General features: G+C 36.5%; 1 protein-coding gene across 1 annotated transcript in view; it reads left to right on the top strand.

The window, feature by feature from the left end:
- Nucleotides 1-17,348, top strand: part of LOC115220943 — a 104,915-nt gene that overhangs the window by 7,604 nt on the left and 79,963 nt on the right. Inside the window, exons 2-3 of the mRNA XM_036510576.1 lie at nt 3,666-3,926; nt 9,204-9,254. Coding sequence (XP_036366469.1) covers nt 3,890-3,926; nt 9,204-9,254 — 88 coding nt within the window. The 5' untranslated portion in view covers nt 3,666-3,889. The remainder of the gene's footprint in view (nt 1-3,665; nt 3,927-9,203; nt 9,255-17,348) is intronic.

The raw sequence follows: 17,348 nt of genomic DNA, 5'->3' as shown, positions 1-17,348 counted from the left end.
GACATGTGAGAAGCCTTCCTATCCATATACTTGAGCTTTGTAGAATCTAAGCTGATGATTACAACTGAAGTATTTTTGAATCTGAAGAACAAACCTAGACTTAGGAATGCTGATTTGGCAATATTATACATACAAGATTGCCTTGAAAAACCTTAGACCAAACATTTATATCCTCTTTGAGGTTTTATTTGTGCATTGTTCATTTATAGGAAGGATGTATTGCAAGGTTGTTTCCATATGTCTTTATGCTGTTTACCAAAACTCTCATGTTCTCAATGAAAGATGTTACCAAGACCTATATTGGTACATTACATTCAGTTCTCATTATGCCTTGTGGTATTTAAGGCAGCGAGCTGGCAGAAACGTTAGCACACCGGGCGAATTGCGTAGCCGTATTTCGTCAGCCGTTACGTTCTGAGTTCAAATTCTGCCGAGGTCGACTTTGCCTTTCATCCTTTCGGGGTCGATTGAATAAGTACCAGTTACTCACTGGGGTCGATATAATCGACTTAATCCGTTTGTCTGTCCTTGTTCGTCCCCTCTGTGTTTAGCTCCTTGTGGGTAGTAAAGAAATAGGTATTTGTGGTGACAACAAGATCGTTCTACCTTCTAACATGGAAAGCATCCTTGACAACTTGTTCCATTGTTAATCCTCCACTTTTAAAATCTGCTGTTATTGTTCTTTGCCACGTGTCCTTTAGTCAGCCACATCTTTTACCTTGCGGAACCTATTGCAATTGCAATCTTGACAATTGAGTTCGGTTTATAGCGACAAACGTGACCCAGCCATTTCCATCTTGGATGATGCTAATGTGTGGAAAGAATGAAGGATGGTGTCATCAGTATATATGTCTTATCAGAAGTAACAGTAAAATAGTCATTGAGAAAGTACAGAAGAATGATGTACCTGAACTCTTTTTACTATGCCATTCAGAGAGAGCCCTTTCAATACATCACAAGTCATTTTGTCTACTATTTTGCTGACTCTACTAGCTACCACTTTAATCATAATCTCTATATTATAAATCTGAAATGCGAAAAGTTTGTTTGTTTGTCTGGTTTTGGCATTGAGAACAGGTTAAAGGCCACTAGATCCCGTCAGATTGACACCAAAATTTACAGTGACTTGTAAAATGAGGTGAGGATGCCAGTGGGCTAGGTTAGAAATCTCCATCTTAAAAGGTGTCATTGCTAGGGCCAAAAACGCACTTTAACAAGTCGACTCTCATTCTTTTATGTATCTGTCTTTCTCCGTCACTCACTCTCTTTCTATATATAACGTCGATTCATGGCATCTAACTCCCCTTCACATTCTCTTTATAACGTCGTCAAACAGCATTCTATATCTCCCCCTCACTGCCTTCGACAGCGCTTTCACACTCTCTCTCTCTCTCTATGTCTGTCTGCATTCATAGACAGAATTATCACCACCACCACCACACAATCATGAGAACAAATATTATGAATCAGATATTTATTGGGTTAATTTATATATGTGTGTGTGTGTGTTCTATATATAAATATGTATATTAAACTTTTTAATACTTTTTGACAGTTATATATATTTTTTAAAAATTATAAATATAAATTAATAATTTTAATTTTAAATTTAAATAATTTAAATTTTTAAATTTTATATTTATATATTTTGTATATTATATTTTTATTTTTATGTTTTCGTTTATGTTTTTCACTGTTTGATTTGCCTAATAGTGGTTTTATCTCTAATTTAATTTATATATATATATATATATATATAATTTGTATACATTTGTATATATAATGCGTACACACACACACATATATATATATAATATAATGCATATTTTCAGCACAACCGACCACATAATGCACACATATATATATATATATATATATATATATATAATGTGTGCATTATGTGGTCGGTTGTGCTGAAAATATGCACACCTATGTTAAAAGTGCTGGCGAGTTTGCATGGCAACTATTTTTTTCCTCAAATGAAAGGCGTGACCTCTAGGACAAAATTCCTCATCTTTTAAAATGTGACCCGAGTAGACCCGAATGAAATTGGGTCATATTAACCAAAATGTGAAAAGAGGTCTAAATGGGGCTTGAAGGGGATTAAAATTTACAGGAACGGGTGTTTAGGAATTCTCTGTTACATGAAGCTAAAAAATTTGCACCAGCCTTTAAATCGTCATTGTGTTGCCGTCCATGATGAAGAAGTTTTGAATGCTTGCCATGGTGAGTCTACTGTCGTGAGAAAGAATCACTTCAAAATTTGGTGTTTAGGAATTTTCTTTTACATCAAGTTCAAAATTTTACGCCAGCCGTTAAACTGCCACTATGTTACTGTCCGTCATTAAGAAATGCCAGCCATGGTGACTCTACTATCCTCAGATTCTATCCTTTCAAACCTTGGTTTCCAATATTTTTTTATTTTTATTCAGCTCACAAGTTCGTCTGTCCCTTTTAAATGTTAGTGTTTTGCTTTCTGCCTTGAAGCAGACCTTTCCGTTGTCACTGCCTAATATTTATGATTGATCTTTCAAACTACTTTCTTTCTCAACTTACTCAAGATTTTTTGTTGTTTATAAATGGGAGAGAGATAGATAGAGAAAGATAGAGAGTAAGAGAAAGCAAGGGAGAGTCTGAGAGAAAGGAAGAGTAAGAGAGTGGAAAAGGGAGAGAGAAACAAAGAGGGAGAATCATCATCATCATCGTCCATTTTTCGTGCTAGCACAGGTTGGACGGTTTGACTGGGGTCTGGGAAGCCAGGAGGCTGCACCAGGCTCCAGTCTGATCTGGCAGTGTTTCTACAGCTGGATGCCCTTCCTAATGCCAGCCACTCCGTGATTGTAGTGGGTGCTTTTTTCGTGCCATGGGGGGAGGGGCACAGCAGCGACCACGATCGGTTGGTACTTTTTACGTGCCACCGGCACAGAAGCCAGTCAATGTGGCGCTGCCATCGGCCATGTTCGGATGGTGCTTTTTACGTGCCGAAAGAATGCAACAGAAAATAACAGGCGCAGGAGTGGCTGTGTGGTAAGTAGCTTGCTAACCAACCACATGGTTCCGGGTTCAGTCCCACTGTGTGGCACCTTGGGCAAGTGTCTTCTACTATAGCCTCGGGCCGACCAAAGCCTTGTGAGTGGATTTGGTAGACGGAAACTGAAAGAAGCCCGTCATATATATGTATGTATATATATATATATATATATATGTGTGTGTGTGTGTGTGTGTGTGTGTGTGCATGTATGTGTGTGTATGTGTGTGTGTGTGTGCATGTATGTTTGTGTGTCTGTGTTTGTTACCCCAACATCACTTGACAACTGAAGCTGGTGTGTTTATATCCCCATCACTTAGCGGTTCGGCAAGAGAGACCGATAGAATAAGTACTGGGTTTACAAAGAATAAGTCCCGGGGTCGAGTTGCTCGACTAAAGGTGGTGCTCCAGCATGGCCGCAGTCAAATGACTGAAACAAGTAAAAGAGAGTAAAAGAGTAACCACACTCGTAGAGCAGGTCACCTTAAGCTAGTAATGTATAAAGCCAGAAATTTGTTAAGGACAATGTGTAGTATCAAGCATATATTGTGGTCAGTTAAATTTATTCTAATCCAGTTTTGTAAATTTTTAGTCTCTTCATAATGCTATTATTGTGCTTTTCTTTCTTTTCACATAGAAATCCCTTAATTTCTTAATCAAAAGTCACTGACAAGAACTGCAACATCTTCATGGGTGGAGACTGAGATCAGCAGAGTGAAAGAACAAGAACAAGAACAAGGGAAAATCAGAAAGTTAATGTAAGAATCGGTAAAATTTCTGTTTGGTTCTCAAGGATTTCAAGGAAACAGCAGCAGTTAGTGTAACTAAGCAGTTTGACATCAAAAATATTTCAGGAATACAATGGTTAATCTTTGTCATCAAAATTTATTTCTAACACGTATGTATTTGTATCATATTGAAAATATCTCTTTTTATAAAATAGTTTTGATTGTGAATTAGCTTTTTTTTTAAATACTGTTTTTTTCAAATATTGTATCCAAAGCACCTCTTCTCATATCATGACAACATTTTAAAACTGAACATTTGCTGTGTACACTTGTGCTTACAGCACATTCTTATTTTACAAAAAACATTCTTGACTCAGTACTTGACTTGCATATACAATACTACTTATAAATACTTTTATAAATACTGCTTATATGTGCAGTATTGATAAACACATAATGCTTGGATGAAATTTCCATCAGAATATTCTAAACTGAGCATATTTCTCCTATAATATCTTTATATATAAAAGTGAGGTTGTGTGCTGTCTCGTACGATTTAGATTCCTAACTACTCCCACATTTTGCGGTGCAGTGTAACCAAAAGCGGGTATCTTATAGTCGTGATTCATATCGTGCCCTTCTGGGTATTAGCGCGCATCTACAATGAGTCTACGATTTAAAAAAAAATTTACCATCATTTTTTCCCATTTTTAATGCATTTTTCTTGCTATTATATAAGGGAAGTAACTCTCTAAAAATGTCTACGATGAGTCAACGATTTAAAAAAAAATTTATCATCATTTTTTTCCATTTTTAATGCATTTTTTTGCTATTTTTTTGCTATAACTCTCTAAAAATGCTTATATAATTATTTCCCTTACAAACCCAAGCAACGCTGGGTGATACTGCTAGTATCTAATAAAATTATATGCATATAATTTCTTATATAATGATGTGTATATTCACTTTTAAAATGTTCCAGCAGATTTGAACATGAATATGCTATTCTCTGTTGGATTAGATCTTTGGAGAACAAATATGTGTTGATACCTGTGTTTTGGTATGAATATAGTTAGTCAGAAACATTGCTAAGGACTCTAAGGGTAAGCAAAAATAGTTGTTCTTATTTATAGAATTCAGAAAACAAAATATTTTCTGATGTAAGCTATGTCTTGGATCTGATACCAAATTATTGTGAACTAGCAAAACAGTAAGAACCAAAACAACAATGATTTGAATATGCCATTTGTTGTTGGGTTTCATCTTGGAGGATAACTCCCTTTAAATGATGTATACTCTTTACTCTTTTACTTGTTTCAGTCATTTGACTGCGGCCATGCTGGAGCACCGCCTTTAGTCGATCGAGCAAATCGACCCCGTGACTTATTCTTTGTAAGCCCAGTACTTATTCTATCGGTCTGTTTTGCCGAACCGCTAAGTGACGGGGACGTAAACACACCAGCATCGGTTGTCAAGCAATGCTAGGGGGACAAACACAGACACACAAACATATACATACACACTTATATATATATATATACATATATATGACAGGCTTCTTTCAGTTTCCGTCTACCAAATCCACTCACAAGGCATTGGTCAGCCTGATGCTATAGCAGAAGACACTTGCCCAAGATGCCACGCAGTGGGACTGAACCCGGAACCATGTGGTTGGTTAGCAAGCTACTTACCACACAGCCACTCCTGCGCCTGTTAACAACTCATACCGTTCAGTAAATTGTTTGCTGAATTCTATAAATAGGAACGGTTGCTCTTGTTCAGACCCAGAGTTCTGGGCTTGTCTCCAGCTGAAAGGGTTCAGTGATGTTGAAACACAAGTGTCTCAATCAATCCATTACATCACTGAATTGTGTATGTTGTCAAATGCATTGCATAAAGAGAGAAGTTGTTCTCAGAAAATGAAACCCAATAATCGGTACTACTTCCATATGGTACTATAACAATATTTGGTAACAATTTCCTGTATTGTCAATATAATATTCAAACAGTTTGTTTGCCCACTATAAATAGTGGAATTCAAAACTCTTCTGTTATTAAAGACAAGCGGATCTCCATGTCTGTCTGTTACAACATCCATAAGAGGGAAGGAGGGAAAGAATGGGAAGAATCAAAATATATGTCACAATGTATTTTGAGAGAGGGAGGAGAAAAAGTTGATGTTGAGATAGAAATAGAGTTGTGTGTATGTGAAAGAGAGAGAGAAAGAGCATGTGTGAAAGATAGATAGATGAAAAGAGAGAGATAGACAGATAGAGAAATAGTGTTGCCACCATAGTCTGTTAGAGGGAGGAAGTAGGGGAGGAGAAAAAGTTGATATTGAGAGAGAGAAAGAGATTATGTATGTATGAAGGACAAACAGATGCTATGAAAAAGCAACTGTGAACACCACCAGCCCCCAAAACAGCACTGAGAGCAGCTACGGCTTCAATAAGAACAGCCAAAGCTGGACTGTGGTGAAAAACGGAGGTGGACAAAAAACTGACATGGCCAGGAAAACTGATGCTCCCAAGAAGGACAAGAACACAGATAAAAACCCAAAACACCAAAAAGGAAAATGAAGAAGCACATGGACAGAAATGAATAGAACCCAGGTTGTATGTGACTTTCGCTTAAATGGCATCTGCTGGCATGGAGAGAGGGGAGAGGGCTGCAGATTTGCCCATCCCCAAATCTTATCAGAACAACAAGCAGGGTAACCAGCTGAAACAGAACCTGCAAAAACAAAGAGGGAAACCATCAAGCATGGACCTGCAAGCTAATAGTGCATGAAGAAGAAGAAACGAGTCTCAAAAGAGTAGGAAAAGAGATCACTGCATGAACTGGGTCGGGAATGAAATTTGATTAGGGGGGTGCAAACCCAGGTCCAAAAATATTTACAAACAAGGTCTTTTTTTTTTGTTATTTTTGTTTTGTTCTTTGAGAAGGAACCTAACTTCAAGCTACTTTTTACACATCTCTTTTTATTTACCATTTTCTAAACCTGGGGAAAATAAGTAGGGCTGCAGATTTTGGTTCTGCACTCCACAAAAATTCTAGGGTGTGCATTTGCACCCCCTGTTCCCGGGCCCATAACTGCATGCACTCTGCACCCTTCAAAAGGCAATATGCAGAGACTGTACAAACTGCAGCTATCAAACAACAGTCTTATTTTCATATGGCTCAGAGGATAGTCCAGCATCTGACATGGATGCACAGGTTACAAAGTCAAAGCCATACATTTCAATGCACAAGACTGCCTCGGGTGAGAGGCCCAGAACGGCCACCTCTAACCCCTACCCAGATATTGCCTCCATATTCCTACTGAACATCAGAGGCCTACTAAAACTCAACAACAGAGGTAAAATTCTTTATCTAAAAGTGTTTGCTGCATGTAATCAAGAAATATGCATAGCACTCACTGAAACGCATTTAAACCCCTAATATAACAGGTGCAGAAGTACACATACCAGGGTATGCAGTATTTCATACAGAAGAGAAAGAAGCCATGGCGGAGTTGCTATTTACATCCATGAAGATGTCACACTTCTCCTATTACTCTCACATTCAAATTCATTTGTGACAACTTAATAATACATATAAAACAAGTTGATGCACTTGTATACACAACTAGCAGTATCACCTGGCGTTGCTCGGGTTTGTAAGGGAAATAACTATATAAGCATTTTTAGAGAGTTACTTCCCTTCTATAATAGCAAAAAAATGCATTAAAATGGAAAAAAGTGATGGTAAATTTTTTTTAAATCGTAGACATTTTTAGAGGGTTACTTCCCTTATATAATAGCAAAAAAAAATGCATTAAAAATGGAAAAAAATGATGGTAAATTTTTTTTAAATCGTAGACTCATCGTAGACATTTTTAGATGGTTACTTCCCTTATATAATAGCAAAAAAAAATGCATTAAAAATGGAAAAAAATGATGGTAAATTTTTTTTTAAATCGTAGACTCATCATAGACGCGTGCTAATACCCAGAAGGGCTCGATATGAATCACGACTATAAGATACCCGGTTTTGGTTAAACTGCACCGCAAAATGTGGGAGTAGTTAGGAATCTAAATCATAGGAGACAGACAGCACACAACCTCTCTTTTATATATAAAGATATACTGTTTGCCAAATACCGTGAAATATGAAGGCAAATTTGAGGATTGTCTCAACCACATAGAAGTGGTATTGACAAACCCAGATCAGCACATCGATATACTGCTACTAGGTGACTTCAAACTCTCAGATGTTAAATGGCCAGAAGGCTACATCCTTTCTGGGATGTTGCTGCATAAGAAAAAAAGATGCTGGAGCTCTCTAATATGCTGTTCATGAAACAAGTGATACTCACACCAATCAGGGGAAACATCTTCATATTTCACGGTATTTGGCAAACAGTATATTGAAACAGCTGTTTGACCATTCAGATGTTAGTGTGATATAACTTGACTTCATTATAATAATAATAATAATAATAATTGGCTCATAACATTTATTGGTCTTGAAAGGGTGAAAGGCAAAGTTAGCCAAGGTGGGATTCGAACTCAGAGTATAAAAAGACCAGACACTACCAGTTAACCTACCCAATGCTCCAACATCATTATTGATGCTAACAGTGGATTCATTGACCAGGTGTGATAAAAGGGTTCTCGTGATTATTTGTACCGTTATTTGATAAGGTAGACCATGTCATGACATGTCATAAGCTGCAAGGTCTTGGCACTTTTGGTAAACTGGGAGAGCAGCTGCATGACTTCCTTAAAGACATTTGTAGCCAACAGTGCCCTTTCTGAGAAAACTCAAATCCTAAGTGGCATCCCCCAGGGGACTGTTCTGGGGCCATTACTTTAAATCACAGTTAGTCAGTGATGTCATTTTGATGTCAGTAAATAACAGTTTGACAATGAGGTCATAATTGTAAGTTAGGCGTGGAGGCGCAATGGCCCAGTGGTTAGGGCAGCGGACTCGCGGTCATAGGATCGTGGTTTCGATTCCCAGACCGGGCGTTGTGAGTGTTTATTGAGCGAAAACACCTAAAGCTCCACGAGGCTCCGGCAGGGGATGGTGGTGATCCCCGCTGTACTCTTTCACCACAACTTTCTCTCACTCTTACTTCCTGTTTCTGTTGTACCTGTATTTCAAGGGGCCAGCCTTGTCACTCTCTGTGTCACGCTGAATATCCCCGAGAACTACGTTAAGGGTACACGTGTCTGTGGAGTGCTCAGCCACTTACACGTTAATTTCACGAGCAGGCTGTTCCGTTGATTCGGATCAACCGGAACCCTCGTCGTTGTAACCAACGGAGTGCTTCCAAAAAAAAATTGTAAGTTAATAGCATGTAAATAGTAAACTGGAATATCGTGATTCTAAGATCAGTAAATATTTACCTGTTAGGAAATGATATACCTCTGACCATCTTGATTTTTATTTTTCCTTTGCAGTTTTGCTGGCAATTGCAGACTGCCAGTTGTCAATGTTGTCTAGAGAGAGAGGTGAGTTTTCAAATTTTCCTTCACTAAACAAAATACATATTCCGCAATGAAATACATTATAATGTTTTTGCTATGTTATCAAATATTGCATTTTAGTGAAGTATGGCTATTGTAGATAGAGAATATTTGGTGAGCAAAGGTAAAAGTTCATATGTACCATAACTCACAATGCTTTTGCAGAATCAGTGCTACTACTAGCATTTGGAATACTGGAGTGGATACTTGGAAAACTCTAAAATTTAGTCATCCAAACTAAAAGGAGACTAACAACTACTAGCATCTTCCACAGTGATATGGATAGGATCTACATTAAATCGAGTAATGGAAGCAGATGCATAAGTTCAAAGAGCCTGTAAGTCTTTGAAAATAATGGTTTCAAATTTTTCCACTAGACCAGCAATTTTTGAGGGGAGTGGAAGTCAATTGCATTGACCCCAGTGCTCAAATAGTACTTATTTTATCAACAAAGTCTGTGAAAAGAATAGCATCATGAGATTAGGTAAATAACTGCTGAACAGGTAGATTGCCAGAGTACGAAAATGGTGGAAGGATGTATTCTGATTTTCCTTTGATGTCACCATGATCAGTGCGTACATTTCGCACAAGGAAGCGCCAGGTGGGCTCCACCCTAAACTGCTGTCTCACCTGGATTTTCATGTCAAGGTCTCATCAACAACTTTTCATCTAGGAAACGGAATCCCATATTGATGTTGAAGAAGTCATCATCGAGAGCCCAACATGTTATGAGCCAACCAACATCCATCCCAAGGGAGGATTACGGAATTGTGTGGGAATGCAGACATTGTGGAGTGGCACTTGGCAAGGACAGTGAATGTTTTGCCACATTCCACAATTACCAGCAATAGTTTAGTTCCTCTTTGAATGCATTTCAAAAGGATGGAGCAACTTACCTGTGCACACCTGTAACGATGTCACAGACAATATCAAGGACAACAAACCAAAATTCAGTCAGTATATGCATGAGTGTCAGAACATAAAAAATAACAACTAATTAATCAATAATGTATTCGCCCTTGTTGTTTACAACTTCTTCCCAATGTTCAACAAGATTTTCAATATCTCATTGGTAGAAATCACTCGATTACGACTCGAATAATTGATCCAACCAAGCTCTCAATTCTGCGTCAGTATTGAACGAAACTCCGCGCATAGCATTTGAAAGAGATCAAAAGAGGTGGAAGTCCGTTGGTGCCAAATCAGGAGAGTACGGCGGGTGTGGCAGCACTTCACAGCCATGCGTTTGAATGGCTTCCTTGGTCATATTGGCAATATGAGGTTGTCATGCAGCAGAAGAACTCCATGCTGCCAATTAGGTCTTTTCTCTTGAATATCCGCGTTGACCGTTTGATTTCGTTCAAGCAATTCGTAATGGATAATCCCTTCCTAGTCCCACTATACACATAACATCGTTTTACGCGGATGAGGCTCTTGTTTCACGCGCAGTGTCGCTTGTTTACCGGGGCTAAGCCATTCCTTACGCTGCTTCACATTGATGAACAGGCACCATTTTTCGTCGCCAGTAACGATTTGGTAAAGAAATCGTTGCTTGTGTCCATGAGTTGAGCGGTGACGAGCAAGCAATCCAACGGAGATTGTGGCTCGTTGATTTTTATTGCTGTCACTTAAAGCATGCGGAATCCATGCTCCATACTTCTGAAGCTTTCTCATCGAGTGAAGATACATCTCTATAGCAAAGTGGGAGCATTTCGTTTTCTCTGGCAGTTCAAAGAAGTCTTTAATTTGTATAAAAAATACTTAATTGCCTAAAGTAAATATTTAAAAATATTATATTTTCGATGTTCATTAGCTGGGTTTTTTTTATAAGATTATTATTCATTTACTTATGATGTGTATACAATGTACATACTTTCTTATATAAAATATTTGAAAATGTCTTGCCTTCCATATTATTCATTTACTTATTATTTGCATAAAAGTACTTCCATACTTAAATAAAATATTTGAAAAGTCATGCTTTTGATTTCTACACACCTGTCTTTGTTTTATTAGATTGCTTATAAATTACTTAATGGATAAAATAACTTAAAAAAAAAGAAAATAATTTGCTCAATGTGGCCTCCATGAAGGATGATGAATTGTAATGTGGCCTTCATGCACAAAAACGTTCCCCATCCCTGGGTTTGATGGTTCAACTAGGACTGGTAAGCCAGGGAGCTGTATTAGGCTCCAGTCTGATTTGGCTTGGTGGTCTATAGCTGAATGCCTTTCATAATGCCAACCACTCCAAGAGTGTAGTGGGGACCTTTCATGTGTTACCAGCACGAGTGCCTTTTACCGTGATTTCACTTGCCTTGATGTGTCTTCTCAAGCACAGCAAATCAACAAAGATTTCAATCACCTGTCATCGCCTTCATGAGACTCAAATTCAAAGAACATGCTTCACTACAGTCTCATGTCTTCCTGGGTCTACTTCTTCCATAGTTTCCCTCCACAGTTAGAGATTGGCACTTCTTTATGCATCTGTCTTCATACATACACATCACATGACCATACAGGCAATCTTCTGTCTTGAACATCACATCTGATGCCTCTTATGCCAAGTTTTATCTCTCAAAACACTTACACTCTGTTGTATGTGCACACTGATACATACATATATATATATATATATATATATATATGAATAATATATAGTCGATTGATTAGTTTTCTACATGCTAGACCACTTGTAGTAAAAATTAAAAAAAAATTTTTTACCTTAAAAATAAATATTTAACATAATAAATGGGTTGTATGACATAATCCTAATGTTTTAAGTGTCTAATTTAGATAATAGAGTTTTTTTTAATTAGAAAAATTATTATTTTATTCATTTCTTAAAAAATATTGTTTAACTCTATTTGCTTATTTATTTAACTATTATCATAACCTGAAGATTGACTATAATTTTAGTTTGAATTTATTTCAATTGAATTTAAACTTAATTGTAATTCGAATTTAATTATAGCCTTGAAACATACGTAGTGTTTTTACTTATATTATATTTATCATTCTTTTTATACTTTTGGGGGGAAAAAAATTAAAATATTAAAAAAATTTATAAAAAATTTTAATTTTAAATTTTATATATATATTATATATTATATTAATTATATTTATATTATTTGTTATTTATGTATTGGTTTATGTCTATCACTGTTTGAGTTGCCTAATAGCGGTTTTATCTCTAACTAGCAGTATCGCCCGGCGTTGCTCAGGTTTGTAAGGGAAATAACTATAAAGCATTTTTAGAGAGTTATAGCCAAAAAATAGCCAAAAAATGGAAAAAATGATGGTAAATTTTTTTTTAGTTAAAAAAGGTGGAGTTGCGTCCCCATGACAGTTTGTGGTTTGTGTTTCTGATTCTCGACCCCATGTCGAATTTATCGATTTTTTTCAGAACTGGGGTAACTTTTCAAAATTTTCGCTGCGTTAGTTTTGAATTATGACATTGGGCTATGTGTGTGTCAAGTTTCATCAGAATCGGTTGAAAGCCATGGTCAGGGTGAGGGTACAAGCAAACAGACACACAGAAACACACAGAGATAAACTGCCGTTTATATATAGAGAGAAGATTCATATTTTATATATATATATATATATATATATATACATACCATCACATACACAAATATACAAGGTGATCCATCTATAGGATCTAATATACATAATTAATAACATAAAACAATAATTGAAAACATACACATACATGTACATATATATATATACATAAGTATACATACATATATCCACATATACGTATACGAATCCAAAAATATAAAAGAGGAAAAAAACTTGACACTTTGGTTTGGTAGTCTTCAACTAACACTAACTCCTCCAAGACCCTGAGGTGCAAGTTGACCAAAATTGAGAGTATGATAGAAGAAGGCTTGCTCTTCCTTCTGTAGAAGAAAAATTTCAAATCGGACCATGTTAACACCAAAAATTATTTACATCAAAAAGGTGCTTTTTTTTCTATGAAAATCTCTATTTTTTACGATTTTTTGACTGCTGTGTCGCCATTTTTCGGTGTATTTCAACCAGAAAAATGTTCACTTAAAGAGAATAACAAGCTACATAACGTAAAAGTTTTACTTTTCAAAAATTCCAATTCTAAAGGGTCGAAACAAACCCGAGCAACGACGGGCGATACTGCTAGTCTACCTATATAAAAGAGGAAAAAAACTTGCGCACTTTGGATTTGGTAAGGGTTTAATGGCACTAGATCCGGTCGGATTCACTCCAAAATTTACAGGGACATGTAAAAAGAGGCGAGGATGTGATTGGGCTAGATTAGAAATGGCTATCTCAAAAGCTGTGGTTACTAGGGCAAACAAACCCACACTTTGATAAGTGTTTGTTTATTCTCTCTTTCTCCTATCTGCCTGTCTTCCTCCGTCTCTCTCTCCTTTCTCTCTATAACGACGTTTGAAGTTTCCACTATCTTTTCCCCTTCGCCAGTGCTGTCACTCTTTCTCTCACATTTTCTCTCTCTCTCTGTACGTCTGTCTGCACTTTCTCTCTATAACTTGTCCTCTATAACGATGTTTCACAGCTTCACCGTCTCTCTGTCACTCTTTCTCACTGTATTTCTGCCTCTATCTATAGAGAGAGAAAGCGTGACAGTAGCAACAGTTTAAATGTTCCTGTCTTTTAGAACGGTGATATTTTATCGCCCACCACCATCGCACAATCATAACAGATATTATTAATCAGATATATTGTGCTAATTTATATATGTGTGTGTGTGTATATATAAATATATATAATGTGCAAACATATATATATATATGTGTATATATATATATATATATATTTATATATAAAATGTATATATTTGTATATATGTGTGTAGATATATATATGTGTAGACATGCTACTGATGTAGCATCTACCAATAATGATAAGTACGGCTTCAAATCAAATATGTGTAGACATGTATATATAACGTGTATATATATATACATATTTAATGTGTATGTATATAATGTGTGCATATGTGATCGGATTCAGCTGAAAATATGCACACCTATGTTAAAAGTGCTAGCGAGTTTGCATGGCAACATTGAGTTTGCTCAAATGAAAGGCATCGCCTCTAGGGCAAAATTCCTCATCTTTTAAAATGTGGCCCGCGTACACCCGAATGAAATTGGGTAATAATGCCGAAACAAATAAAATGATAATAAACTATTTTAATCCCGACCAAGGCCCGGTATATCTGTCTAATCTATAAAATGAAGAAGGCGAATGTTGATACAAATTGGATTTTTATGTAAAAAGGGATCTAAATGGGACTGGAAGGAGATTAAAATTTACAGGAGGGCGTAACTTGAGGTGGGAAATTGATTGCGAGACGTTTTGGGGTGCTACAGTGGTTGCTTTGGTGCAAAAACTGGGATTTTATTGATTTGGGGGTCTAGATCGGGCACCTTTTGCCCGATTTCAATCAAATTTTAAACATGGTAAAGTGGAAGCGGATTTGTAATTTAAACATGGAAATCTAATTATTTATAAATGGGAGAGAGATAGTAAGAGAAAGGAAGAGTAAGACATTGGGAAAGTGAGAAAGGAGAGAGAAACAAGAGAATGTGGTGATAAGAAACAGAAAGTAACAACCACAACCTTACCCGAGCGTAGAGCGGGTTACCTTAAGCTAGTCTACCTATATAAAAGAGGAAAAAAACTTGCACACTTTGGCTTTGTTAAGGATTCAATGGCACTAGGCATGCTAGGATCGAGCTGAAAATTTCCACACCTATAGAAGGCGTGGTGTAGTTACGACCAGAGTAGGTTTCAAGTCTCTATCTCGATAACAAAGGCCCGAAACAATGCATTTTCTGCGAGTGAGTGGATGTCATACACTATTGCCTTGAGTTGTATTCACGCAACATGTTGGATTCTATGCGTGACTGTGCACGTGTTTTCGTGAATGCAACGGAAAAATGGGGCGAAAACTAATTTTTGAGTTTTTCAAAAAACAAAATATGAGTATATACGTAGAAAAATTTCCTGAATCGATTGGAGCAAGTTTCAGTTCTCTAGCATGAAAAATGCAAATTCCAGCGGTTTTGAGTGTGCCTTTTTAAGGAGTTCTCAGTTGAAAATGGTGTCAAAAAATAGCTCAAAATGAGAGAATTATTTTGCAGACCGAATCGCCTCAAAACTCGAACGGGAAGTGCTCTTAATCTATATATATAAAGCTGAAGTTGTCTGTGTGTGGCAGGTTTGGTAGCCTTCAACTAACACTATCTCCTCCAAGACCTTGTGATGCAAGTTGACCAAAATTGACAGTATGATAGAAGAAGGCTTGCTCTTCATTCCGTAGATGATAAAATTCAAATCGGACCATGTTAACACCAAAAATTATTTACATCAAAGTGGTGCTTTTTTTATGAAAATCCCTAATTTTTTACGATTTTTTTACTGCTGTGTCGCCATTTTCTGGTGTATTTCAACAAAAAAAAAATGTTCACTTAAAGAGAATAACATGCTACATAATGCAAAAGTTTTACTTTTCAAAAATTCCAATTCTAAAGGGTCGAAACAAACCCGAGCAATGACGGGCGATACTGCTAGTCTAATCTATAAAATGAAGAAGGTGAACGTTGATAGAAACTGGATTTTTATGTAAAAAAAGGGTCTAACTGGGCCTGGAAGGGGATTAAAATTTATAGGAGGGGTAACTTGAGGTGAGAAATTGATTGGGAGACGTTTTTGGGCGCTACAGTGGTTGCTTTGCTGTGAAAACGAGTATCTTATTGATTTTTGGGGACACTTGGGGATCTAGATTGGACACCTTTTGCCCGATTTCAATCAAATTTTCAACATGGTAAAGTGAAAGCAGATTTGTAATTTAAGCGTGGAAAATGGGTTTGAAATTTTCAAAATTAAGGCAAGATTTTTGAAGTTGAAAAAAATTTCTCATTTTTACGTATTTTTGCCTTTTATTTTTTATTGTTTACAGTTTTCAATTATTCTGAAAGAAATTTACAGCTGCATGTAGCCCGTGTTTAGAGCTTCCATTTGCATGGTCAATCGTCAAAAAATTCCCAAAATAAGTACTAAATTTAACAAAGAAATCCTTTTTTTTTTCCTTAATTTTTAATCGCTCAAATAGTGGCACGTACAAAAGGCAAGTGTGCTTTCCGTTGTCACTGCCTGATATTTATGATTGATCTTTCAAAATATTTTTTTTCTGAACTTACTCAAGATCTTTTATTTTTTATAAATGGGAGAGAGATAGATGGAGAAAGATAGAGAAAGTGAGGGAGAGTCCGAGAGAAAGGAAGAGCAAGAGAGTGGGAAAGTGAAAGAAAAAGGAGAGAGAAACCAAGAGGGAGAATGTGGCGATAAGAAACAGAAAGTAACAACCACACCCTCACCTGCATAGGGCGGGTCACCTTAAACTAGTTGATAACATAAAACAATAATTGAAAACTTACACATACATGTGTGTGTGTGTATGTATGTATATATATATATATATATATATATATATATATATATATAAATAAATATACATACATATATCCACATATACATATACGAATCCAAAAACTAGTGTATTCATGTGGGTATGTACATGCACACATATTTTTTACAAAACTTTATACTTAACTGTAAATGTAAACATATACCAATATACATATACATATGGATATACATACAAACACATACAAGTACATATAGAATATACATATATGTACACACATATCAACACCTATATATATAAACACATGCACATACATATACATAAATTACACACATATACATACAAGACAAACAATACAGTAGCCTTCAGTTCAACCTGCACACACAACCCTATCATATTTCGCACTGTATGGTCATTACCTTACATAGGTCATTACCTTACATAGGAGATAGCCGTAGACTAGGAGTGACGATGGCATAAAGCCTTTTGAAGTGTTCATGGGAGGCAACCCAGGGTTGACGAAGAATAGGAATGATAGGAACTTCCGGTATAGGTGGAAGGGGTGGGAGGGCGGGTGCACCTCGAACTAGAAAGGGGTCTGCTTAGCATAGTTTAAATGAGACAGCAAATGTTGATAATAG

Source organism: Octopus sinensis, linkage group LG17, assembly GCF_006345805.1.
Source record: "Octopus sinensis linkage group LG17, ASM634580v1, whole genome shotgun sequence".
Taxonomy (NCBI): domain Eukaryota; kingdom Metazoa; phylum Mollusca; class Cephalopoda; order Octopoda; family Octopodidae; genus Octopus; species Octopus sinensis.
The sequence above is the reverse complement of the archived record's forward strand: the minus strand, read 5'-3'. Positions and strand labels throughout refer to the sequence as shown.